The sequence below is a fragment of the Gigantopelta aegis genome, chromosome 12, assembly GCF_016097555.1.
Source record: "Gigantopelta aegis isolate Gae_Host chromosome 12, Gae_host_genome, whole genome shotgun sequence".
NCBI classification, from domain to species: Eukaryota; Metazoa; Mollusca; class Gastropoda; order Neomphalida; family Peltospiridae; genus Gigantopelta; species Gigantopelta aegis.
Window position 1 is genome coordinate 28,268,343 of NC_054710.1, and position 26,150 is coordinate 28,294,492.

Here is a 26,150-nt window from a genome sequence, read left to right on the forward strand (position 1 = left end):
CAGGAATGAGCCTTTGAAACAATTCTCAAAATAAACAGTAAATCACGTTTCTTCTTTTGATTTTGCAGTTCTGTGCAACTGAGCCAGTTATAACAATTTGGTCCTTTGACAATTTTACTTGTTAAAGTTTACAGTGTCTGAAGAATACTCCCCACCTAGAAGCAGTCGGTAACTAATGACGTAAAAATTAAAGAGTGAATTTGTTTAGTTTGAAGAAACTCAGGCCTCCCATCGGACTTGTGGATATATTTTTGACTTTGTATGATATTTCAGTTTGTACGTGACATGATAAATCAGTCGTTTCTGTACCTGAGAAACATGAACTGGGATGTAGATGTACTCAAGCAGTTTGTCGCCATTTTGAATGACACACTTCTCGACTGCTCAAACGACGACATACCTGATGGTATCAGAATACACCTGGCCGATATTTACCTGAGTGAATTGAGCAAAGTGGGTGCAGACCAGGTAAGCAGTGAATCCCATTTTCATCCAGTGAATAAGATAGTTAATATCGGCCATACACAGCCTGTGTACAATGCTTTGGATAGCATTTACACCAGGGGCCTATTTCACAAAACTCTCTTAGGCTGTCTTAAACAGCATCTGGTCATCATTGCAAATTATTTAACATTGCACCGAGAGATCACAAAGTTATGAGTTTAGTGAATTAGGTCCCTTTATAGAGTTATATCCCTTTGCATGGAGTTGTATTCCTGTATAAAAAAATCATCTTAATAAAGTTAAACAAGGTCCTAATATCAAGCAGTCTGACTTCAGCTTTATACTAAATATTGATCATCATGTTGGCTGTTGCTGGACATTTTAACAGTACAAGAAATATGTCTTTTCTCTTTATTTAAAAAAAAAAGAAGGTATTCCAGTTTACACATGAAAAGTTAATTTCCAAAACCTGATATAGACTTATTCAGTTTCCAGATTTTGGAGTTAGTAGTGGCTGTGTACTATTGTTAACTGTGCAACTCAACAATACGACAATAAAGTTTCTGTCAAAATGCGATCTTTGCTATTGAACAGTATGTTAAATTTGCTTCATGGCTTATTCACATTCTTCTTAAAATGATATTATGGTAGTTGAACTCTTCTCAGTGGAGTATTGTTGACTCTTGATTTTTTTTTTTTTTTGTTATTCGTTTAAAAATATACTTTCTCTTCTTCTTCAACAGCTGACTGGCAGTCAAATTGTGGATTTTCTGGCTCCATTTGTCACTTACGTACAGCGATCCAAAAAGTAAGTCACAGAGCGTGTTCGGCCTACTCCTTTCTAAAACTGGGGTGGGCAGATGCAACTTAGTGGTAAGTGATCAATGTTAGGGCATGATTTAGCTCAGTAGGTTGAGTACTCTCTTGGGGTGCTTGCGTCACAGGATCGAACCCCCTCAGTGGATCCATTCAGCTGATTGGGTTGTTCTCATTCCAACTAGGGGCAAGACATAGCCCAGTTGTAAAGCGCTCACCTGATCTGCGGTCAATCTAGGATCGGACCATCTCAGTGGGCCTATTTTCTCGTTCCAGCCAGTGCACCACGACTGGTACATTGTATATCAAAAGCTGTGGTATTTGCTATCCTGTATGTGGAATAGTGCATATAAAAGATCCCTTGTTACTAATGAAAAAATTTAGCAGGTTTCCTGTCTAAAGACTACCGTATATCTTCGCCTGTAAGTCGATCTCGGCTATAAGTCGAGTCCCTAATTTCAAGCCTTGAAAACTTATTTTTTTATTGACCCGTTTATAAGTCGACCCATGAAAAAAACTTATAAATATTGAAGTATTTCTTATTTTCAGCACATGAGAAAAATAATGTACAATATTGAACAAAAGAAAATTATTTTACAAACTTCGGTTTTCACGTTTTGTACATCGCAAACAAGTAACATAGCATCAAAACAAAATATTCCCTTAGTAGATAGTGAAAGCTGTTTGGCTGTTACCGTATGGCACTGTACAGCATGGTTTTGTGCACAGACAACAACTTTATTTGTAAAGACTGACAACAGATCACTACAATAAAATAAAAAGTATCAGTTAATCACATGTTTTGCCGCCATATTAATACATGTAAGGAGGATAACTCTGGAAAGTACACTGGTTTTTATGTATGTCCCTATTGCTCTAGTGAACTGCAGATATCAGTCTAAGCTGTTTTAAGGGAAAGCTCAGTAATATTCATGAAGTTAATCACCGACAAAACATTGTTTGAACAACCATTAATGCCAGTGACCAGATTTCAAAATAAACTCAGGCAACAGGTAGTTAGTATTGTTTACATTTTTGCTATTAGTGATGACTGTTATTTTAACTAAGTGGACTGTTGTCTTGGCATGTGAGTGAGATCGCACGCCATTTTGCATAACCAAAACCGTTCTAATGACAACAAAAAAAGGTTATAAAAAATAAATGTGTCAAATTAACATATTTGAGTAAATACAGGGCATACTTCAACAATAAAACTTGTAAAATAATCCCCAAAACGGTAAGTCGACCCCCCAAGTTATAAAATAATTTTTGGGTGAAAAAGATTTGACTTATAGGCGAAGATATACGGTATATATATAGAGAATACTAAACGAGTCCCCGTGAGAGACCGTTTATATTACAACGAGTGTTTTCGATCGTACATCACTCGCTTCCGCTCGTGATGTACGATCGACAACACACGAGTTGTAATATAAACGGTCTCTCACGAGAACGAGTATAGTATTCTATTTATTACAATGCGCTACATTATTAATTTGAGTCGCCAAATATATTTTTTGTCTCTCACTAAAAGGGACACTGAACGTAAACAAAACAGCGGAGTGATTCAGAGCGCATAACCCTTCTTTGCCTATGCACTCTTTTTATACTATTAAAGTATTTATGCTTTCGCAATGTCATAGAGTCCCTCCATCCCAAAAATAAAAATAATTAAAACAAATAACACACACTAGTAGTAAACAGCTGTAAATTGTAAAGCATGTGTATAATAAAAAGCAAACAAATACACAGGAATTGAAATAATTCGTTTTGAATTTGAATGACGTCAGTATTCCAATGACGTCACTTTGCATCTCCTTACAATAACTATAAATTGGGTACATGACGTTTCCGTTTTAAGAATGCTGGAAAAATTTCAGTGCAAAATTGCTATTGATTTTTTTTTTTTTTGAACAACACACCTGAATGTGTTTGAAGAAAATCTTGTCATTAAAACATTGTACCTTTTACTAAATATGGCTTTCAAGTGACATTACGGTAAGATATGCTACATTTATTATGTACAAAGCCAAAACAAGGGTGCGAAAAGTGATCGGAGGTCATGACCTCTCAAAAAGCATATCTCACATTGTGGGATATGAAAAATCTCTCACGGGTATCTCCGTCACCGCGGTGTAATAAATCTGAATTACCAACTGTTTGACATCCAATAGCCTATGATTAATAAATCAATGTACTCTAGTGGTGGTGTTAAACAAAACAAACAAACTTTGTTTTCATTCCAACCAGTGCACCACAACTGGTCAAAAGCCATGGTATGTGCTTTCCTGTCTGTGGGATAGTGCATATAAAAAATCCCTTGCTGTATTACTATTGGGACAAATTTAGCAGGTTTCTAGTAGCCGATGATTAATTAATCAATGTACTCTAGTGGTGCGTGGTTGGTTTAGGATCAATCCTCATTGATGGGCCCATTGGGCTATTTGTTGTTCCACCCAGTCCTTCACAACTGGTGTAACAAAGGCTGTGGTATGTACTATCCTGTCTGTGAGATGCATATATATGATCCCTTGCTGCTAATTGGAAAGAGTAATTCATGGAAGTTTGGCAGTGAGTTTTCTGTCGTTATCTGTGTGGTCTTTGATATAACCATCAGTAGATATATGTTTTCATATAATCATAAATAAAAATATGTTGAGGGTATCAATAAATAAAACAGTTGTTTCTGCAGGGTTTCGTAGCGGTCTTTTAAATTCCTTGAAAATCTATGAATTAGAATTTTTTTTTTTTTTAGGTCTTTGAAAGTCTTTGAATTATATTAAAAGTCTTTAAAAGTCTCACAAATCATAGCCAAAGCAATAATGATATCTTTTACAGCTGCATGCACCTGATATTTTCCAGTTACAAGGTTTAATCTGTCATGATGCATGTAAAATAGCTCAATTTTTTGCCATAGACAGCAACATTAAACAAAAATGATTTGATATTTTTATCGCATTCTATCCTCTTTGACCACTGTGTGAAAGTATTTGAAAATGGCAGGTGAAAGTCTGAATTTGTTTGGTCTTTAAGGCTATGTACCCTGTTCTGTCTTTACTGCATTGAAGAACACTATGTTATGTCTTTCAACTTGATTATATATACATGTACAATCAGGTCTAGTATTTCCGTGTCTGATGGCTTAAATTCTCAATAGCTCATTTACAGAACTGTTTCTTTTCTTCATTTGACAGTTTAACCATTGTTCATCGAGTTGTGGCTGGAATATTTTATCCGTTAATTTCACAAACAATTGAACGCATCAAGAATGTAAAGGAGAGAGAAGAGAAAATGTCCAAAGGAGACGAGAAGTCTGAACATCCTGAAGAGAACGAAGAAGAAAATGATGAAGAAGATTCCAGTGATGATGATGATGATGATGAGCTGGCGGGGAAGTTTACACTACATTTGAAGGTTGGTTAATACTAACTTATTGTCGGGGAGGTTTACACTCCACTTGAAGGTTGGTTACTAGTATCTGTCTGTCGGGGAAGTTTACACTACTCGTGAAGGTTGGTCACTACTAAATTACTGTTTGCTTTGGTAACTAAAGTCTGCTCGTTTTGAAACTAGTGGTACAGCGCTCGCCTGATGTGCGGTCGTTCTAGAATCGACCCTCTTCATTGGGCTCATTGGGCTATTTCTTGTTCTATTCAAGGCACCACGACTGGTATATCAAAGGTTGTGGTATGTGTCTTGTCTGTTTGACATCCAATAGCCAGGCCCTAATCTAGAATTGAAAAAGTAGGAGAAGTGATTTCTCCCTTCCCAGGAGAAAGGGGCGAAGTTTGATAAAAATAGGCCAAGTGAACATTTATCGGTACATTTCGTAATGTTTCGCCAGTTTCATTTCACATTAGGTTCTAATTGTAATATTTCGATATAAAATACTACTTCTGGTAATAAAGTTTAAACAAAACAGTTACATGTTTTATTAAAAATGTGATTTTATTAAGTAGTTGATAATTAAGTTTTAATTAGTATCTTCTGGCATTACTGAAATTAATGTGGCCAAGGATTAACAATGCTTTTCTGGTCACAGCACACTGTGTGACAAGCGTCACTTTGAGAAACAATAGCCCAGTTACAGGCATATTGGAAGAATGTCAACATTAAACGACGACATGTATTTAATCTCTTCACTACGGAAACTGGCATGAGTATTAACATTTGTTGGTTGATTTTGACAATAAATTGATCAAGATAAAACATTATTTCATAACATAAATGACACATTACAATGCGAATGTGTAGAAACCATTTCCCAATAATAGGCAGGTTCACATTAAACAAACCTTGTTTTTAATACCCTGAATAATTTTCATTATAAAATCCAGTAGGACAAAAACAAAAGGCTTTTGGTAATTTAAAAAAAAAAAAAATTGGTCGGAGGTGTTTATTTTTAATAATAATAATAATAATAATATTGTTATTATAATGATCTTCTTTTACATATTTGAAGAAGAGATATTATTTAGGAGAAGAAAATAAATAAAAAATTATTTTCTTTCCAAAATTGTATTTGTTTTGTTTCTGCTTCAATATCTTTGACAGTGTTATGGCCAGATCAAGTTTGACTTTTAACGGGATTTATTCAAGGGTCACAACTCTGTTAGCAATGGAATGTATTGATTTTTGACAGTTATGGCCCTTGATCTTAGGAGTAGAGCCTGACCGGCCTCAGTGGTGTCGTTGTTAAGCCATCGGACTACAGGCTGAATAGGTGTATGGCTACTACACCATCTTTTCTCTCATTAACAACTAACAACTAACCCACTGTCCTCGACAGACAGCCCAGATAGCTGAGGTGTGTGTACCCAGGACAGCGTGCTTGAACTGTAATTGGATATAAGAACAACAATCAGTTGAAATGAAATGCATTGAAATGTAGAGTGCTTGAACCTTAATTGGATATAAGCACAAAAATCAGTTGAAACGAAATGTGGAGTGCTTAAACCGTAATTGGATATAAGCACAAAAATCAGTTGAAATGAAATGTAGAGTGCTTGAACCTTAATTGGATATAAGCACAAAAATAAGTTGAAACGAAATGTGGAGTGCTTAAACCGTAATTGGATATAAGAATGAAAATATCAGAGCTCAAACTAAAGAATTTTCACCCACAGCATTTAAAGAAAAAATTGCCATGGGTAAAACGGCCCACCGACGGCAATTTTAAGCCTTCCTATGGCAGTGTTTTAAAAGGTGACTTTTAAATATGACTGAAAGGTTATTTTGTTGCATGTAGACATGCATATTTCAAATGTTAAATACTGGCTGATATTGTACACCAGATATATTAATTTTGCTGCTGTTGAGTTTTACCAATAGCAGTAATTTTTATCCACCAGCACAAACGTGCCATCGCTGATGCTCCCAACCCATGACAATTTATATCTCAACGGCGGCAATTGCCGTCATTAAGTTTGAGCCCTGAAATAAGTTGATATGAAATGTAGAGTGCTTGAACCTTTAGGGGTTTCCCTAGCTTGTTTTAGCATGGTGCAGCACCATGCCTCAATAGTCTAGCTTGTGTTAGCATGGTGCAGCACCATGCCTCAATAGTCTAGCTTGTGTTAGCATGGTGCAGCACCATGCCTCAATAGTCTAGCTTGTGTTAGCATGGTGCAGCACCATGCCTCAATAGTCTAGCTTGTGTTAGCATGGTGCAGCACCATGCCTCAATAGTCTAGCTTGTGTTAGCATGGTGCAGCACCATGCCTCAATAGTCTAGCTTGTGTTAGCATGGTGCAGCACCATGCCTCAATAGTCTAGCTTGTGTTAGCATGGTGCAGCACCATGCCTCAATAGTCTAGCTTGTGTTAGCATGGTGCAGCACCACGCCTCAATAGTCTAGCTTGTTTTAGCATGGTGCAGCACCATGCCTCAATAGTCTAGCTTGTGTTAGCATGGTGCAGCACCATGCCTCAATAGTCTAGCACCATCTTGCCTTAACCTGTGCCATGCTGCACTGAGATTAAAAAAGCCTTTTTCAATAATTAATTCTAAAATTGCCTTGATGAAACACACAAAAAAAATGTATTATTAATTAATAAAAATATCTCTGTTATATTTTGCCATTCATTTATTAAAGCAAAATCATTAATTACATTTATCTTTATTTCAATTTTTTTTGTCTTTAATGCAAAAAAGTGCCCTGAAAATGGTGAAAATGCCCTCAAAGTGTTTTGTCTACCATGCCTTGTCAAATTTCTAGGGGAAACACTATATAAGCAGAAAAATAAATTGAAATGAAATGTGGAGCCTGGTAGGATGACATGTATTGCTTTAGCAGCACTCTCAGTGGTCTTCTTGTTGTTTATATTTCACTGTGGGTTTTTTCACAGTATGATTGTCGCCTCATTGCTGATAAATTGTTTGAGGCTGGATCCAAGGTGGACTGCTCGTCTAATAACCGGAAAATTATTTACAGACTTGTTAAACGGTGAGTGAGAATTGGCAAATTTGAAGAACAATTGGCAAATTTTATTTTTATTTGGCTAAATAATTTCAAGTAATAATTGATATTTTGTTTTGAAAATAACTGGGTTTGTGCATTTTCGAAGAGTACTATATAATTTGTTGAAATTTTCTGTTCACCAAGATCTTACCCTGTCAAGCCTTGTACAGTTTCTTTTGGACGTCAGTGTAGTTGTGTATGTAACTTAAAATGTAATGATGTGTCATGAAGGAAATATTTCTTTAATTCCTGTTCCAGACTGCAGAACGCTGCCGATGGGGTGATACCTCGATTGCCGCAAGACGTTGGAGACACCAAAGTGGAATTGAAGGAAATCAACCGGGCAGTCCAGGCTCTACAGAAGATGGAGATGAACTTTGTGAAGGAAAACAAAAAGACTAAAAAGAAAAAAGTTCAAGGTTTGCTGTTGGGGAGGAAAACTACATGTATACGTCTCCATTTAATAACAGAGAACATTTTGTTTAGTGTCAAGTCGCGATTATTTACACAAGCTTCCAAGATCAATACACAGTTTAAAAACATTAAACAGTAGTTGCTAATTGACTAGAAATATAGCTAATAAAGATTTTGAAAAAAAAAATCTTCCCTGAATTACATATTACAGTGAAATCTGTCTAAACTGGATCACACAGGCCCGTGGGGACCTAATTTTTTAAAACTTTAAAAAAAATTTATTGCTTCAAAATTCGTTGGTAATGATTGGGGACTCCTAATTCACCACCTACAAAATAAGTGATCAAAAGCTATATTTGTACATTTAACTAATAAAGACAATATTCTGTACAACAATTTGAAAACAATATTTGTTACTACAAAAACACACACATGTACTTTTACGTCATTAGATGTTAAGCTTAATTTTTGTAAATAAATTGTGATATGTATATTGGTAGCTAGTAATACAGTTGGATTTATAATATACCATTGGAATTCAGGAAAACCCCCAAAACAACAACAAAAAGAAGAGGAGAAAAGACAAAAATTATTTACAACAGAATAAATAAATATAATATAGATAAAATAAAAGGGACCTAATATTTATCTGATTTAGACAGGATCCGCTGTTTAGAGTGTCGAGGTTTATAATTGAACTAATTCGGGACCATAAAACTGGTTTTGACAGCTTTCTGGTTTGTCTGTGGTCCGGTTTTGACAGCTTTCTGGTTTGTCTGTGGTCCGGTTTTGACAGCTTTCTGGTTTGTCTGTGGTCCGGTTTTGACAGCTTTCTGGTTTGTCTGTGGTCCGGTTTTGACAGCTTTCTGGTTTGTCTGTGGTCTGGTTTTGACAGCTTTCTGGTTTGTCTGTGGTCCGGTTTTGTAGTAGATCAAGCACATAGACAATCCTTTTTCTTATTCAACACATTAGACTGGTACCCTACTTGTACCTTGATTTTGCTTCTGTCAAAAAAACACCCATGATTAATAATTTTTTACTTTATTATTATTTTTTTTGAAATACTGTTCTTCTTTTCTGAAAAACCTTTTGTGTTCATGGACATGAATACATATACAGAACTTCACATGCGTTGTTTTCGTTTCCTATTTATTGCACCAGTTTATTTTGCGAAAGGATATATACCACTACGCGGTGGTGTGTTCTTTCGCAAAATAAACGAGTACAATAAATAGGAAGCAAAAACAACGTATGTGAAGTTCTGTATTTATTACATACCTTCTTTTATGTTTTATAAAAACGGTTTTTAATTTAATGTCATAACAACACTTTGTTAAATCTATTACCAAAACTCCTTTCATGGATTTAACTAAGAACCATACTCTGCAGAAGCCTTGTGTAATGTTTCAGTACATTGTGACGTCATTTGTAAATCATATATTTGTGATACAAAATAAATTTATTACAAATGTCTTTATCCAAATGTCTTTATCCAAATGTCTTTATCACTATAGTAAGATTGAATAGGTATGTAATAAATATTCGTATTTGTTACCTCATATTCGTGATATGTATCATATTCGTTACCATGTGTATTTGTTAAATTGTTACGCCCCTAATGTTAAGCCATTCTTTCATTTACTTACAGAAGATAAAACAGACAGAAAAAAAACTGAAGATCTTGAATGTAATGGGCAGGAGGACAGTGTTTTGCTTCCTAATGGAAAAAGAAAGAAAAAATCTGGAATCGAAACAGCTCACAAAAAAATAAAAAACACAGATGATAAAAACCATTCTACAAAAACAAAAGATAACGTGGGTAAGAAATCGGACATTGTTCCAAGCAAACAGACAGAGAATGTCAGCAAGAAACAGAAGAAGAAAAGTGAAAAGATTTCCAAAGAAAGGGGAGATAAGCATGTCAAATCTGCAGAAGATGCTGAAAATGTGTCGAGTGAAAATGTCAGCAAGAAACAGAAGAAGAAAAGTGAAAATATTTCCAAAGAAAGGGGAGATAAGCATGTCAAATCTGCAGAAGATGCTGAAAATGTGTCGAGTGAAAAGCAAGATAAAAAAGGTAATAAAAGTATAGGATTAGAATCGGCAGATTCAACTGTTGATGCAAATCAAAGCAGTAATGTGATGTCGGCTAAAGTCAAAAAAAAAACCGGAAAGAAATTTAAAACTGATGGATCGAGTTCCCAACCTAAACTTAACACTGATAAAGATGCCACGATCGGCTTGGCAGAAGATGTTATTGCACTGTTTGCTAACAAGAAAAAGAAAAGAAAGAAAAAAATTATCCTAATGGATGAAAATAATTTTATGTGTTCCCAAACTGTTTTCAAGACTGACACACAGAAAACGTCTTCACAAGGTGGTGTCGAAAGTAGTACCAACTTGTCTTCTACATCTAAAAAGAAAAAGAAGGCACAAGGTGTTTCTCTGGATAAAATTAACTCTTTAAACTCTGAAGGAATGAAAATTGGTGTTCTAGCAAATACTTCAGTGGCTGAAGGTGAAAATGTTAATGTGTTGTCTTCCAAGAAGAAAAACAAACAACAGAAAAAGGTTGTGCTACAAGATAAGAATATGAGCTCAGATTCTAAAAAAATGAAAAGTGATTTACAGAGGGATCCATCGGCAACAGCCGATGGCAACGTAACTTCTTCTAAGAAGAAAAACAAAAAGAAGAATAAAATTAATAAACAAGACTCTATACCAGATTCAACAGTGGACACTGTAAAAGCTCACACAACATCATCATCATCATCATTTTCATCATCATCTAAAAATACCAAAATAAAGAAAAAGACAAAAGCAGACGCCAGTGATGAAACCACAAAACAGCCCAGCATTGTTAAGAATCTGATGGACGATTTTACAAAACCACTCCAGGATGGAGAAATTGAAATTTTTGTGCCCAGTAAGAAATGGGCGGGAAAGCTGCAGTCGTCATGGTTGGAATCTGCGAATGAAACAAAGACCAGTGTGTCCGGGTCAGTCGTCGCCGCATTTGAAAAGATATCCCAGACTCCCCCAGCATTTGTACGCAAAGCATGTGCTCCACATACCCTACCCAGGAAGAGGAAAGTGGAGGTATTGTGTGAGAATTTATTTATTTAATTTGATTTTTTATCTTCAATAGAGCTGGGCGGTATACTGTATATATCGTTCAGTATCGGTATCATGTCAGTGCTGATTTACTGTAACAAGCAAATCTCAAAATACAGAAATTTTGGTACTGAAAAATTGTTTTATGCCATTTAGCAGAGTATGACAAATATTTTGAAAAGTCACTAGCCACAGGGCTAGTGGGTTTGTGAAAACCACTAGCCCACCAAGATAAAGCACTAGCCCAAATTCCTGATCAATTATAACTGGATTTTTATAAAAAAAATTGTAACATTACACATTTACGAGTATAACAGTAAAATAAAACAAACACTTAAATCATGTTGTAACTTTCAGTTTTTTGTCAAGTGTGATCCATCGTCATTCGCGTTTTCGCGTTTTCCCTCCCCCAGGGGAAAAATAATTGAGCAAACTCATGGTTGATATCTAAACCCACTATCAAAATAATTAAATTTAAATGAGGGTACGACAGTGTGACGCACAGTAATAGATGGTTCAGTGTATTCGGTAGTGGGTTATACATTTAGGGCCCTACTATTTATGTCGCCAGGAACGGTGATGCCAATTGCTCAAATACTGGGCATTATCCCGTGTCAGACCGATATCAAAAGAATATAACGGCGACATCTAATCCGTTGTTAATTGATGAACAAAAAAGGTATCATCTTGTATCGGCAGCTGTGACGCATTATCCAGACCGATACACAAATAGGTCAAGCAGAATCATTGCATGTGCGTTACCATTAAAGTAAATTGTTTTCCTGATTGCCGATAACCATATGTCAGCGAAGTGTAAAATTAGAAAACAACAGGTAAATAAAACAAACACTGAAATTCAAAGCATGACCGGGGTTTACTTGATTGAGATTAACCTGTCGTCGCAATTGGTGATTTCCAAGTTCTTAAGTGCGAGATTTCCAAGTTCATATGTGCGAGATTAACTACCACGTGACGTGTCCAACCAGTCAAAACACGCATGTCATTAAACTTATTTCCTGTGCCAGAAACTTGAAAGGGAAAAGTAAACAATGCATGCTGTAACTGTGGCGATGTAGAGATAGCATGTTACTGCAGTTTGCAGACCTAGTTCAAGTGGATTATCATTATATACTGACTGCGTTGTTGATATTATTCGATGACAAACATCACAATCAAATTTATTAAACGAAATTTCAGCCGAGAGAAAAAGAAAAAACCCACGATCGAGCGATAAGGAGGGGGGTGGAAACCACTAGCCCTGCGGGCTAGTGGTTTTGCGGTTCTCACTAGACCGAACTTAAAAACCACTAGCCACGGGCGTCGGGTTAGCGGATTTGTCGAACTCTGCATTTAGTAAAGTACTAACAATATATCTGACAAACAAAAAAATAGCTGAAATTTAATTTAAGCATTTGAGGCTTAACTCGGGCATGCATTTAAAGCAGAGTACACCGAAAATACCGCTCGATATCAGTATCGTATCAATACCGAATACCATTGTATCAGTTGTATTAACCAATGAGGTTCACACTTTCAAACACATATCACAAGGTTATCAACATGCACAAATTGTATAAAAATACTAAACATTTACTTAGTAATTCTATAACAGGCAAACATTTATTAAAGCAGCTGCCTGTTAGTGTTAGTGACATCCCTGCATTCATGTATTAAACAGGGGTTTTGTTAATCACGGTTTATGGGGGGGGGGGGGGGGGTTATTTCGTTTGCCATGTGATGTTGATCACTTGGCTAACCAAGTGTTATTAATAATGTGTTTTGTTTTGTCAAATTTATATCTTATCATTTGAAAGGTATATTAAATAATATTGTTAAACAATAATATTTTGATCTGTGGGCTGGCAGACTAGTAGAAATACTGGCGGGCTAGTACATTTTAGTTGGTTCTAGTCTGGAGGGCTGAAATATTTTCCATTTATGCACCCCTGATTAAATGTAATATTCCTGTAGGAGGCACGGGGGTGGGGGGGGGGGGACACGTGCCCCCACTTGTGAGCCTTTTTTATCACATTAATGTTTGCCATTGTAACCAAAATCTGATATAGAGTTTGTACCCAATCCATCAGTGCCCCCCCCCCCCCCCCCCCCCCCCCCCCCCTCACTCCCAAAGTCATTCCTACGGGCCTGGTAATGGTTTACACGAAATGAACAGCTAGCTCTGGCACTTGCCAAACTCCCCAGTTGCAAAATTCAAAAACAATTGGCAAACTTTATTTTAATTTGGCGAAATAATTTCATGAAATAATTGATAATTTGTTAGGAAAATAACAGGGTATCTGTAGACAGTTTTTGAAGTTTAATACATAATTTGGCGAAATAATTTCATGAGCTGATTGATAATTTGTTAGAAAATAACACAGTTTCTACAATTTAAGTTTAACACATAATTTGGTGAAATTTTCTACTGATCCGGAGCTAGCCCTGCATGAAATGGCTTACCTGATCTAAAACCATTACCCTTTTTTTTTCTGCTTTTTTTTGCCCAAACTCATATATTGTTTACATAAAATTTGTAAATTATAAATTCTAATAAGCCTGATTTGTTCTTTGTTGTATTTCCAGACTGCAGCCGAGGCCCCCAGCAATGGTTTCGACAAACTGTAAATTCTCATACGTCTAATTAGTGTTTTGTTGTATTTCCAGACTGCAGATGAGGCCCCCAGCAAGTGTTTGTCGGCGGGGAAAAAACGGGTCAGTTTTGACCCCAGCAGGAATGTGTCCTTGAGTGAGTAAACATTACACAGTGTTACTGCTAGAATTTAACATCTCTCCATCATCATGTGTTCCAGTCCTGTACCTTGATTTGCATGTCAGTGACTGATCATCATACTGAAAGTTTTTTGGTTTATTACTAAAACATAAAACAGTGCACACTTACAGACAGAGCCAGTTTATCCTAGTAGCACATGTAGCACGTGCTATGGACCCAGCTCGCGCTTAAGGGGTCCCCGCTGTGACGTGTACATTTATTAGTCCCAGTTGATCCTAGTAGCACATGAAGCACATGCTACGGACCCCACGCTTCAGGGAGCCCCGCGGTGATGTGTACATTTATTAGTCCCAGTTGATCCTAGTAGCACATGAAGCACATGCAACGGACCGCACAGTTCAGGGAGCCCCGCGGTGATGTGTACATTTATTAGTCCCAGTTGATCCTAGTAGCACATGAAGCACATGCTACGGACCGCACAGTTCAGGCAGCCCTGCGGTGATGTGTACATTTATTAGTCCCAGTTGATCCTAGTAGCACATGAAGCACATGCTACGGACCGCACAGTTCAGGGAGCCCCGCGGTGATGTGTACATTTATTAGTCCCAGTTGATCCTAGTAGCACATGAAGCACATGCTACGGACCGCACAGTTCAGGCAGCCCTGCGGTGATGTGTACATTTATTAGTCCCAGTTGATCCTAGTAGCACATGAAGCACATGCTACTGACCCCGCGCTTCAGGGAGCCCCGCGGTGATGTGTACATTTATTAGTCCCAGTCTATCCTAGTCCCAGTCTATACTAGTAGCACATGAAGCACATGCTACGGACCCCGCGGTTCAGGGAGCCCCACGGTGATGTGTACATTTATTTTCCCTAGATCATTGTGCCCCTCTCCTCAAAAGAGTTGCAAAATATATATCCAGGGAAGGGGACCCCACTGTTATTTGTGCTACAAGCCCCACAGATCCTTAAACCGGCTCTGCTTACAGGCTTCAAAATAAGCACAGCATGTGGTAACCCATGGAACGGTTACCCTAAATTACAGGCTTGCTGATTTATAGGTACAAATTTAAATTTATAAAGTTTACAATTCTCGTTGTTATAAAACCTCATTACAGATACTCTAATTGTAAAGTACTCGCTTGATTCGCGGTCAGTCTGGGATAGATCCCCATCGGTGGACTCATTGGGCTATTTCTCATTCCAGCCAGTGCACCACAACTGGTATATCAAAGGCTGTGGTATGTGCTATCCTGTCTGTGGGATGGTGCATATAAAAGATCCCTTGCTGTTAATCAAAAAGAGTAGCCCAAGAAGTGGCGACAGCGGGTTTCCTCTCTCAATATCTGACGTCATATACAGTAAAACTCCTCTAAACCGGACAACCTTGGGACCAAGTAAAATGTCTGGCTTTAAGAGGTATCCGGTTTAGAGAGGTTCTCTTCTACACAGAAGGAACCAAGTAAAATGTCCGGTTTTGAAGGAATTCCGGTTTACAGAGGGTCCGGTTTTGAGGGGTTTCACTGTAACCGTAAATATAAAGTAATGGTTTGTTTTATTTAACGACGCCACTAGAGCACATTGATTTTTTTATCTTATCATCGGCTATTGGACGTCAAACATATGGTCATTCTGACACTGTTTTTAGAGGAAACCTGCTGTCACCACATAGGCTACTCTTTTTACGATAGGCAGCAAGGGATCTTTTATTTGCGCTTCCCACAGGCAGGATAGCACAAACCATGGCCTTTGTTGAACCAGTTATGGATCACTGGTCGGTGCAAGTGGTTTATACCTACCCATTGAGCCTTGCGGAGCACTCACTCAAGGTTTGGAGTCGGTATCTGGATTAAAAAATCCCATGCCTCGACTGGGATCCGAACCCAGTACCTACCAGCCTGTAGACCGATGGCCTGCCACGACGCCACCGAGGCCCCCGTAAATATAATGTGTTGAGTGCGTCGTTAAATAAAACATTTTTCTTCCATTCACAGCACTGTTCTTGTACTGATTCTACATGTATGTATTTTATAGTTGAACAACTCTTGAATTGATACAAATTTTGTTTAATAATATTTCATGAAGATCGATGTAACCATTTTCAATTTTCTTGGCATACATGTGTTGTTGTTTGTTTTTTGTTTTTTTGTTTTTTTAAATTTTGTTTTGTTTTTTAATGTGTTGAGTGTTTCGTTAAATAAAACATTTAAATCCTTCTTTGTTTTTACAAGTTTTTTTCTTTCTTCTTCAGATTTTAAAGACAGTCTGTTGATCATTTCTGATCCAGCCTTTCGACCTGACAAGTCTCCGTCCCAGGGAATCCTCAAGTCTCCCGCCCCGGGTTCCAGCGTGAAGAGAACTAAAAAACAGTTCAAGAGTGTCTTTAAAAACACCATCTCCAACAGCAAAGTGAACTACGCACTATTGCCGTCTGAACTAACACCAGTACGGTATCAGAACAGGGTTCTTACCCGAGCAAGGGCAGCGGACTTCTTCTGAGGACAGGCAGGACAGAGTCTTGTGGTTCTGGACCCCGTTCCACGGAGCGATCTTAGCACTAAGATCACTATAAGTCCATAGCTACCTTATGCACTTAAGGTGATCGTAGCACTAAGACCACTATAAGTCCATAGCTACCTTACGTATTGAAGGTGATCGTAGCACTAAGATCACTATAAGTCCATAGCTACCTTATGCACTTAAGGTGATCGTAGCACTAAGATCACTATAAGTCCATAGCTACCTTATGCACTTACGGCGATCTTAGCCTAAGACCACTATAAGTCCATAGTTACCTTATGCACTTAAGGTGATCGTAGCACTAAGATCACTATAAGTCCATAGCTACCTTATGCACTTAAGGCGATCGTAGCACTAAGACCACTATAAGTCCATAGCTACCTTATGCACTTACGGTGATCGTAGCACTAAGATCACTATAAGTCCATAGCTACCTTACGTATTGAAGGTGATCGTAGCACTAAGATCACTATAAGTCCATAGCTACCTTACGTATTGAAGGTGATCGTAGCACTAAGATCACTATAAGTCCATAGCTACCTTATGCACTTAAGGCGATCTTAGCCTAAGACCACTATAAGTCCATAGTTACCTTATGCACTTAAGGTGATCGTAGCACTAAGATCACTATAAGTCCATAGCTACCTTACGTATTGAAGGTGATCGTAGCACTAAGATCACTATAAGTCCATAGCTACCTTATGCACTTAAGGTGATCGTAGCACTAAGATCACTATAAGTCCATAGCTACCTTATGCACTTAAGGCGATCTTAGCCTAAGACCACTATAAGTCCATAGTTACCTTATGCACTTAAGGTGATCGTAGCACTAAGATCACTATAAGTCCATAGCTACCTTATGCACTTAAGGCGATCGTAGCACTAAGACCACTATAAGTCCATAGCTACCTTATGCACTTACGGTGATCGTAGCACTAAGATCACTATAAGTCCATAGCTACCTTACGTATTGAAGGTGATCGTAGCACTAAGATCACTATAAGTCCATAGCTACCTTACGTATTGAAGGTGATCGTAGCACTAAGATCACTATAAGTCCATAGCTACCTTATGCACTTAAGGCGATCTTAGCCTAAGACCACTATAAGTCCATAGTTACCTTATGCACTTAAGGTGATCGTAGCACTAAGATCACTATAAGTCCATAGCTACCTTACGTATTGAAGGTGATCGTAGCACTAAGATCACTATAAGTCCATAGCTACCTTATGCACTTAAGGTGATCGTAGCACTAAGATCACTATAAGTCCATAGCTACCTTATGCACTTAAGGCGATCTTAGCCTAAGACCACTATAAGTCCATAGTTACCTTATGCACTTAAGGTGATCGTAGCACTAAGATCACTATAAGTCCATAGCTACCTTATGCACTTAAGGCGATCGTAGCACTAAGACCACTATAAGTCCATAGCTACCTTATGCACTTACGGTGATCGTAGCACTAAGATCACTATAAGTCCATAGCTACCTTACGTATTGAAGGTGATCGTAGCACTAAGATCACTATAAGTCCATAGCTACCTTACGTATTGAAGGTGATCGTAGCACTAAGATCACTATAAGTCCATAGCTACCTTACGTATTGAAGGTGATCGTAGCACTAAGATCACTATAAGTCCATAACTACCTTACGTATTGAAGGTGATCGTAGCACTAAGACCACTATAAGTCCATAGCTACCTTACGTATTGAAGGTGATCGTAGCACTAAGATCACTATAAGTCCATAACTACCTTACGTATTGAAGGTGATCGTAGCACTAAGATAGGTTCGTGGAACGGGGCCCTGGGCAGTATTTAGCTGAGTGCTCGCCTCGGGTGCTTGCGTCGTAGGATTGAATATTCTCGGTGGATCCGTTCAACTGATTGGATTTATTTTTGGTTCGAAGCAGTGCACCACAACTTGGCAACGGCCGTGGTGCGTGCTTTTCTGTCTGTGGTAAAGTGCATATAAAAGATCCCTTGCTGGTCACAATGTAGTGGGTTTCCTCTGATGACTACGAGTTAAAGGAACACACCCTAGTTACAGTTATTTGTTAACCATTATGGCGTTGTTTTTCACTACTAAACCCCATTTTTCACAAATAAAATTGCACTTTACTTACGTTTTATTATTTAGAATACACATTTCCATTCACCTGAAGTGCTTTTTGGTAATCCTGATGTTTGTAAAACCACGAAATGCATTTTTTGCATTTTTTCCACAAGAATCTTCCTGTGTAAACGTCACAGATGTTGGTATACCATTTGTTCATTTGTGAGATTTTTCTTCACAGTTCGTGAATATTTTCAGTAACAATAAAGTTCAGATAAGTAAGTGTCTCAATACAAAACGTTACAAATCCTTAAAAGTCTTACGATATCTGGAGAGGGGATACAACCAGGACAGAACAGTTGGAACATGTCCAGGAGAGGTGAAAAGAACGCACCCCAAGTCTGTGCCCACTCTGTGAAATTTGTCGTGACGTAGGCATTGTTGTGCTTCGAGCGACATCTACCGGTGACATCAGAATACTAACTTTCAAAATTATATCAAACAATTGGGACATGGGGATTCCCAGGGTATTTATCGATATAAAACCTGCTTTTTCACTCCATTTGATAAAAACGTGATCTAAATGTGTTACAGGTTTGTAGATTAACCAAATTATAATTTATTTTCGCTGGATGGAACTAGGGTGTGCGGCTTTAATTACCAAAAGTTTGACATCCAGTAGCAGATGGTTAATAAATCAGTGTGCTCTAGTGGTGTTGTTAAACAAAACAAGATTTTTATCTTCTGAGGAAATCTTAAACAGAAGACTTCGCCATATCCAAAAATATGAGTGGATGAATTAATTGCTCTCCTAACTTAGTTTGTTGGGATCCATTAAAGATATATTGAATATTGACATTTATACCTTTTGTGGTACATTTCTTTTAAAATTCACATGCTTAAGGGCAGCTGAAAATTTCTCTCAGATGAGTGATGGGGAGTCTTAGGAAATATTTGTATTTAACGACGCACTCAATACATTTTATTTACGGTTATATGGCGTCAGACACATGGTTAAGGACCACACACATATTGAGAGGAAACCAGCTGTCGCCACTTCATGGGCTACTCTTTTCGATTAGCAGCAAGGGATCTTTTATATATGCACCATCCCACAGACAGGATAGTACATACCACAGCCTTTGTCACACCAGTTGTGGAGCACTGGCTGGAACAAGAAATGGTGAAATGGGGCCCACCAATGGAAATCGATCCTCGATTGATGGCGCATCAGGCGAGCGCTGTACCACTGACCTACGTCCCACCCCTAGGGAGTCTTAGAGACAGCTCTTTATAAATGGTCTGTTTTAAGATGGGGTCAGATAGCAATTGACCTATTGAAGACTGGGTCACATAACAATTCACCCACTGAAGTCAAGGTCAGATAGCAGTTTGCCTACAGAAGAGAGGGTCAAATAGTTGTCGACCTACTGAACAGGGTCAGAATTACCAAATGTTTGACATCCAATAGCCGATGATTAATTAATGTGCTCTAGTGGTATCGTTAAACAAAAGAAACACATTTTTATTGAATGGGGTCACTGAGCAGTTGACCTGCTGAAAAGAGGCTCAAGTATCTTTATATATTCAATGTAGCCAAATGCCCGTCTGTCGCCATGCCTTTAAAATAATTAATAATATGTTTTATTATATAACATTTAGTGAAATATCTTAAAATATCAGTGAAATAAAAGTGTTATCAGTCATTCAGTGACGATAACACAATTCAGAGTGAAAATTTCACTCTGAAATGTGATATCATTACTGTAGAAAGTTTTATCTTCACTGTAAGAAAGCCAGAACTATTTTGCTGCCGGCATTTTAAAAATAAAGCTAAATTGCCAAAAGTTATATAGTAAATAGAAAATGTCAAGTTTTTTTGTCAAATATGATTTATATCTCATCTCGTAAAGTTAGCAATCATATCACACTCGTCGCACTTACGTGACTCGGGAGATATTATCGCAAACTTCACGAGATGAGATATAAATTATATTTGACAAAAAACATGAAATATCCTCTGTATATAAGGACAAAAATGTTTGTTAATGCAATATAGAAATTTGAACTCGCAAAGAGGAAGTGGGTTTCAGTCTTTCAGTATTATGCAAAACATTTTCTTTCTTTTTTTACATTAACTGAATTATTGTGTAGGCCAACCTATATGTTGTACAAACAGCATGTAAATTGTACATAATAGTTTTGTTCAAATAACAAAATTAAATACATTTTTGTATTGCAGTAGATTTCAGCTGGTTTGGGTTTTCTTATATTTTCAATATTTGTTGCTTTTTTGTTTTCTGTTGGCCTTTTTTTTTAATCATTGAAGATTTTGTTTAAATGCATGCCAACCTTATATATGAACCTTAGAATCTGCTGAAGACTGCAGTTGTGTGCAGTTTATAATATAAGAAACAAAGTTTGTTTCCATCTAGTATTGATTACTAACAACAAAATCACCAAAGGAAAACGCTAATTCTGTCAGCATTACTTTGAAAAGGGGTGCTGAGTAGTGGTTATAGCATAACAAAACGTTGCTTGAATTAACTGAGTGAAACGGTGGGGGGAGGGGGGCTGACGAGGGGACTTTCCTATTTTGTTTCTGGGTGGGTAGGTTTTGTTTTTAAATTTGTTTATTGGGTTGCCATTTACACGAGTTGATCCATGTATAATTCCCCCCCCATTCGAAATATATTTTATGTTTCCGGCCCAGTGAAACACTCCAAATATTGTCTAATGTCATTGTTGAACAGCCTCCAATGCACTTTTATGTACAGGAATTATGAATTCAATATTGTGTTCTCTCGTAAATTTGAAACATAATAATAAAAAAAAAAATTGGTTTTGTATTTGATCTTCAGTGTGATTAGAATAAAGTATTGTGTTTTTAGGTGCACATTAATAAACATAAATAATTGAGGTGCGGATAAAGGTGGGGCACCCCACCACACCACCTTTGATATTTGGTCAAACAATATATATTACAGAGTACACATTATCCCGTCTACCTGTCTTATTTTCAAAAACAACAACAGGTTTTTGGCCCCCTCTGTTACAAAGTCGTGGATCCGTGCCTGTAATTTGTCTGCTATTAAGATTATGTACAGATCCAGGGGTGAGTGCTGGGGATACACACCCCTTCTCCAAATTTAAAGGCCCCGAAAATCGTTTGGTTACGGTGTGAATATAATGGATTTAATTATCTTTATTTCATTTCAATTTATTTTCAGGGGCGGGACATAGCCCAGTGGTACAGCGTTCGGTCGGTGTGGGATCGATCCCCTTCGGTGGGCCCATTGGGCTATTTCTCGTTCCTGCCAGTGCACCACGATTGGTATATCAAAGGTCGTGGTATGTCTTACCCTGTCTGTGGGATGGTGCATAAAAAGATCCCTTGCTGCTAATCGGAAAGAGTAGCCCATGAAGTGGCAACAGCAGATTTCCCAATCTGATTAAAATTAGCTCTACTGGGTCTACCAGTAAATCTAACAGCATTGCGTGGACTCCCATGTCCAGGTGACATTTCATCTATAAATAACAATTTTAATATCGACCAATTACACTTAGCCTTTTATAGCGTTATTCGGGAGCATACAAATTCTAAAAATATCGGGCGAGACTATTTATGCAATAGGTGATCTTGTTTGGTCTATTTCAACATTGAAAAAAGAGGGCGAAAAGTGCAGTAATAACATATTTTATGGCTATGCCATCACGGGGTGGGGTTTTTTCGTCTTGAAACGAATTTTATATAAAATTTTATATTGCAATTAGTTTTAGGCATACTTTGTAATTGACCCGAAACATTTCGTATACCCTCGGCATAACCCCGAATGTTTTCAAATTCTTTTCAAATCACTGGCATGATTTTGCAAGTAAGGTTTTGATTGGTCGAATGAAAGGTCAACTGAACATGAGCTTCAATGGGCTGCTGTTAGATCCACATGTAATAGTGGAGCTAATTTTAATTAGATTGCAGATTTCCTCTCTCAATATCCTGTGGTCCTTAACCATATGTCGGACACCATATAACCGTAAACAAAATGTCTTTTCAATTAATTTTCGTGCTTATATCCAATTACGGTTCAAATACGCTGTCCAGTGGCAGACACCTCAGCTATCTGGGCACTCCTACCCATTGATTCATTAAAACTCGCTCTGGGTGGGAGCCGATACCGGGCTGTGAACTCGGTACCTACCTTATAGGTGTTTCTGGATTACGGTTGACTTTATACACACGAGGGCGTGAATGTCAAAGGGACGATCCTGAGTTTTCGGTGTTTAAGATTTCGACAACAGAGACTTTTTAACAACTAATGCATATCAAATATTTTTTTTTTTCTGCATAAAAAAGATAGCAGCTTTATAATAAATGTGTTTCTGGTGGTCCTAATATGCATTCTAGGTTAACCTTCATTTTATATCCTAATATATATATATTTTTTCCCTTACGTTCGAAATTATTTTGCAACGAAATCCAGTTTGTTTGGGCTACATACAAATATTTAGACGACCAGAGACACCATGGCTATACAGATACTGATATTCTAAACAAGAGAATATATTAATATGTAATGTTAGAAGTCGAAAACATCTCATTGTGCAGCAAGCTCGGATAGTCCTTTTAATCACCATTCGGTTTTGTTTTGTAGTTTTTTTTCCTTCACACCGGCCTCGGTAGCGTCGTGGTTAGGCCATCGGTCTACACGCTGGTAGGTACTGGGTTCGGATCCCAGTCGAGGCATGGGATTTGTAATCCAGATACCGACTCCAAACCTTGAGTGAGTGCTCCGCAAGGCTCAGTGGGTATGTGTAAACCACTTGCACCGACCAGTGATCGATAACTGGTTCAACAAAGGTCATGGTTTGTGCTATCCTGCCTGTGGGAGGCGCAAATAAAAGATCCCTTACTGCCTGTCGTAAAAGAGTAGCCTATGTGGCGACAGCGGGTTTCCTCTAAAAAAACATAAAATATTGTCAGAATGACCATATGTTTGACGTCCAATAGCCGATGATAAGATAAAAAATCAATGTGCTCTAGTGGCGTCGTTAAATAAAACAAACTTTATTTTTACTTTACCTTTTCCTTCACTTACACACCCAGGCCCTCTCGCACTACGAGAACACCAATGTTTTTAAACGTTCTATTCACATATATTATCGGATTGCAAGAGATAATAATGGTATGGACACACTAGAGGTTTTATTAGTCACAGCTACACACACACACGCCTCCCCAATAATCCTGAATAAAAAATATTATTGGTAGTAAATCATAAGGCAGAGATGAATTTTACTTTTAGCATGCAGGAAATTGCATTTCAGGACATATAGTTTTTACAGTTTGCTTTACTCCCTCGATCTCAGTCACACACACACACACCCATGTCTAGTTGATTCTGTCGTGCTTGTTTATTAACGTTTCACCCTAGTTTCAACCCATAAAAAATGGACGCTAAGTTTAGTTAATCTACGAACCTGTCAAAGTTGCATCAGATGTCGGGGTCCCGGATTCATATTTTGAATCGGATACGACGGTCGTCGTAGTAGTCGTAAGAGCGCTCAGACTGGCAACTGGAACGTCGTAGAAGTCGTGACCACAGAAAGTTGGCCAACTTTCTGCAGGCTGTTGGCAGTCTGATACTAGCATTAGATGCTGTTACTGTTATTTTATTAGCGTGCCTGTGTCCAAAAGAGGTCCAGGCACGTCTCTGACAAGGCCAGTGGCTGAGCATCGGACCAAAGGTATTTAATTAATAGGGAGGTGGGATGGCGGGGGGTTTCAATCCCCTCCTACTTTAATCAAATTATATTTTATAATTATCTTTCAGGGGAGCATGACCCGACCCAGGACCTCCCTATAAACGTTGCTCCCCTCGCCGCCTTGAACAGTGTCGTACATGAAAATAAAAATTGAGGAAAAAAAACAAAAAACGTTTTAACGATTCTGTTATTTGATTTATTACTGGTTAATGGATGTCAAACATTTGATAATTGTGACATAATCTTAGAGATACCCAGCTACATTTTCCATTAGCAGCAAGGCATCGTTTCTATGCACTTTCTAACAGACAGGATAGCACATATTGGTTTTTAATGTACCAGTCGTGGGGGACTGGTTGGGTCGGGGAAACCCAATGAGAGAATGAGTCCTCTAAAGGGATTCGACCCTACTACCCTAGCACCTCATGCGATCGCTATAGAAACGACAACTAGATCACGCCCCCTCGTGCATGAACATAGGGTGGCTGCAAATACGTGATTGTCAAAATGAGGAACTAAAATTATCCAAGGTGGTATCCCGATATCACCCCCCTCCCACACACACACACACACACACACACACACGCACAAGCACACCGAGAGAGAGGGAGAGGGAGACACACACATATACACGAACTATTGTGTACTCCAGGTTCAGTCACCAGCAGCCAGTTTACTGTTAGAAGATTCATCCCCAGACCTAAAACTGAAACTCCGCCAAATGGAATTCCTTCCAGAATGTTCCGCCAGTCATAGGTATTGCGCTAAACCTCCACACTCGAGTTCGACCATCGATTGTGTGGAGCAGGAACTGACTTTCATCTCAACATCGGGCTGCTTCTATTTTTGTAAGGGGGTGGGGGTGGCAGAGCTGGCTTTTGTTCGAATGAAACGAAATTGCCCGAATCTGGACAACAATATTTATTCATGTTAGCATTACTACCAAACAGCTATATAGTGTTGCAAACGAACTACTTGGCATTTTTACATGGATTACAACCAATTTTGAGGGTAGTATGATGGAAATACATGGTAAACAGGTTTCAGTACATTTTGATCGAATATCTGTATACTGTTTGCCCGATTTTGAGGTTTTGCTTCAGTTGCAAACCCCGCCCTGTGTCTCGTACGCTTTGACCACCGTACCCTTCTCCTGGCTCCATGCTTATAAAACGTTTTAGTCTAAACTCAAATATCTAATGACTTCACACACAGTCAATTTGTATTGCGTTGCGATGACATTAAAGTATCAGACTAGTGTTAGAGTCTTGATTCTAGACTTACGGTTTATAGGCACCTCTAGTCAACTCTATTTGGCATCTGATATTCATACAAAAACTGGCTGTAACATTAAATTTAATAGGCCTAAATCAAATGTAATTTTTCGCTTTAAAACTAGAAATAATGATCCTATCAATGAAATTATATTAGAAAGAAAGAAAGAAAGAATTTTTTTTATTTTATTTACGGTTATATGATGACGTCAGACATATGGTTAAGGACCACACAGATTTTGAGAGGAAACCCACTGTCGCCACAACATGGGCTACTCTTTCCGATTAGCATCAAGGGATTTTTTATTTGCGCTTCCCACAAGCAGGATAGCACAAACCATGGCCTTTGTTGAACCAGTTATGGATCACTGGTCGGTGCAAGTGGTTTAAACCTACCCATTGAGCACTCACTCAGGGTTTGGAGTCGGTATCTGAATTACAAATCCCATGCCTCGACTGGGATCCGATCCCAGTACCTACCAGCTTGTAGACCGATGGCCTAACCACGACGCTACCGAAGCCGGTGAAATTATATTGGTTACAAAACACAATATT

At 38.1% G+C, this 26,150-nt stretch overlaps 1 protein-coding gene across 2 annotated transcripts in view; it reads left to right on the forward strand.

Moving 5' to 3' along the window:
• Positions 1-16,481, forward strand: part of LOC121386706 (ribosomal RNA processing protein 1 homolog B-like) — a 29,786-nt gene extending 13,305 nt beyond the window's left edge. The window contains exons 4-11 of one of the 2 annotated variants that reach the window (XR_005959687.1): positions 274-468; positions 1,188-1,252; positions 4,455-4,674; positions 7,608-7,705; positions 7,979-8,139; positions 9,783-11,240; positions 13,913-13,994; positions 16,234-16,300. Coding sequence is in view for 1 of the 2 variants with exons in the window: in XM_041517701.1 (XP_041373635.1) it covers positions 274-468; positions 1,188-1,252; positions 4,455-4,674; positions 7,608-7,705; positions 7,979-8,139; positions 9,783-11,233; positions 13,913-13,994; positions 16,234-16,481 (2,520 nt within the window). In the remaining variant the exon portion in view is untranslated. Of the gene's footprint in view, positions 1-273; positions 469-1,187; positions 1,253-4,454; positions 4,675-7,607; positions 7,706-7,978; positions 8,140-9,782; positions 11,241-13,912; positions 13,995-16,233 lie in introns of both variants that reach the window. The other variant, XM_041517701.1, reaches the window with a different exon arrangement.
• The last annotated feature ends 9,669 nt before the right edge of the window (positions 16,482-26,150 follow it).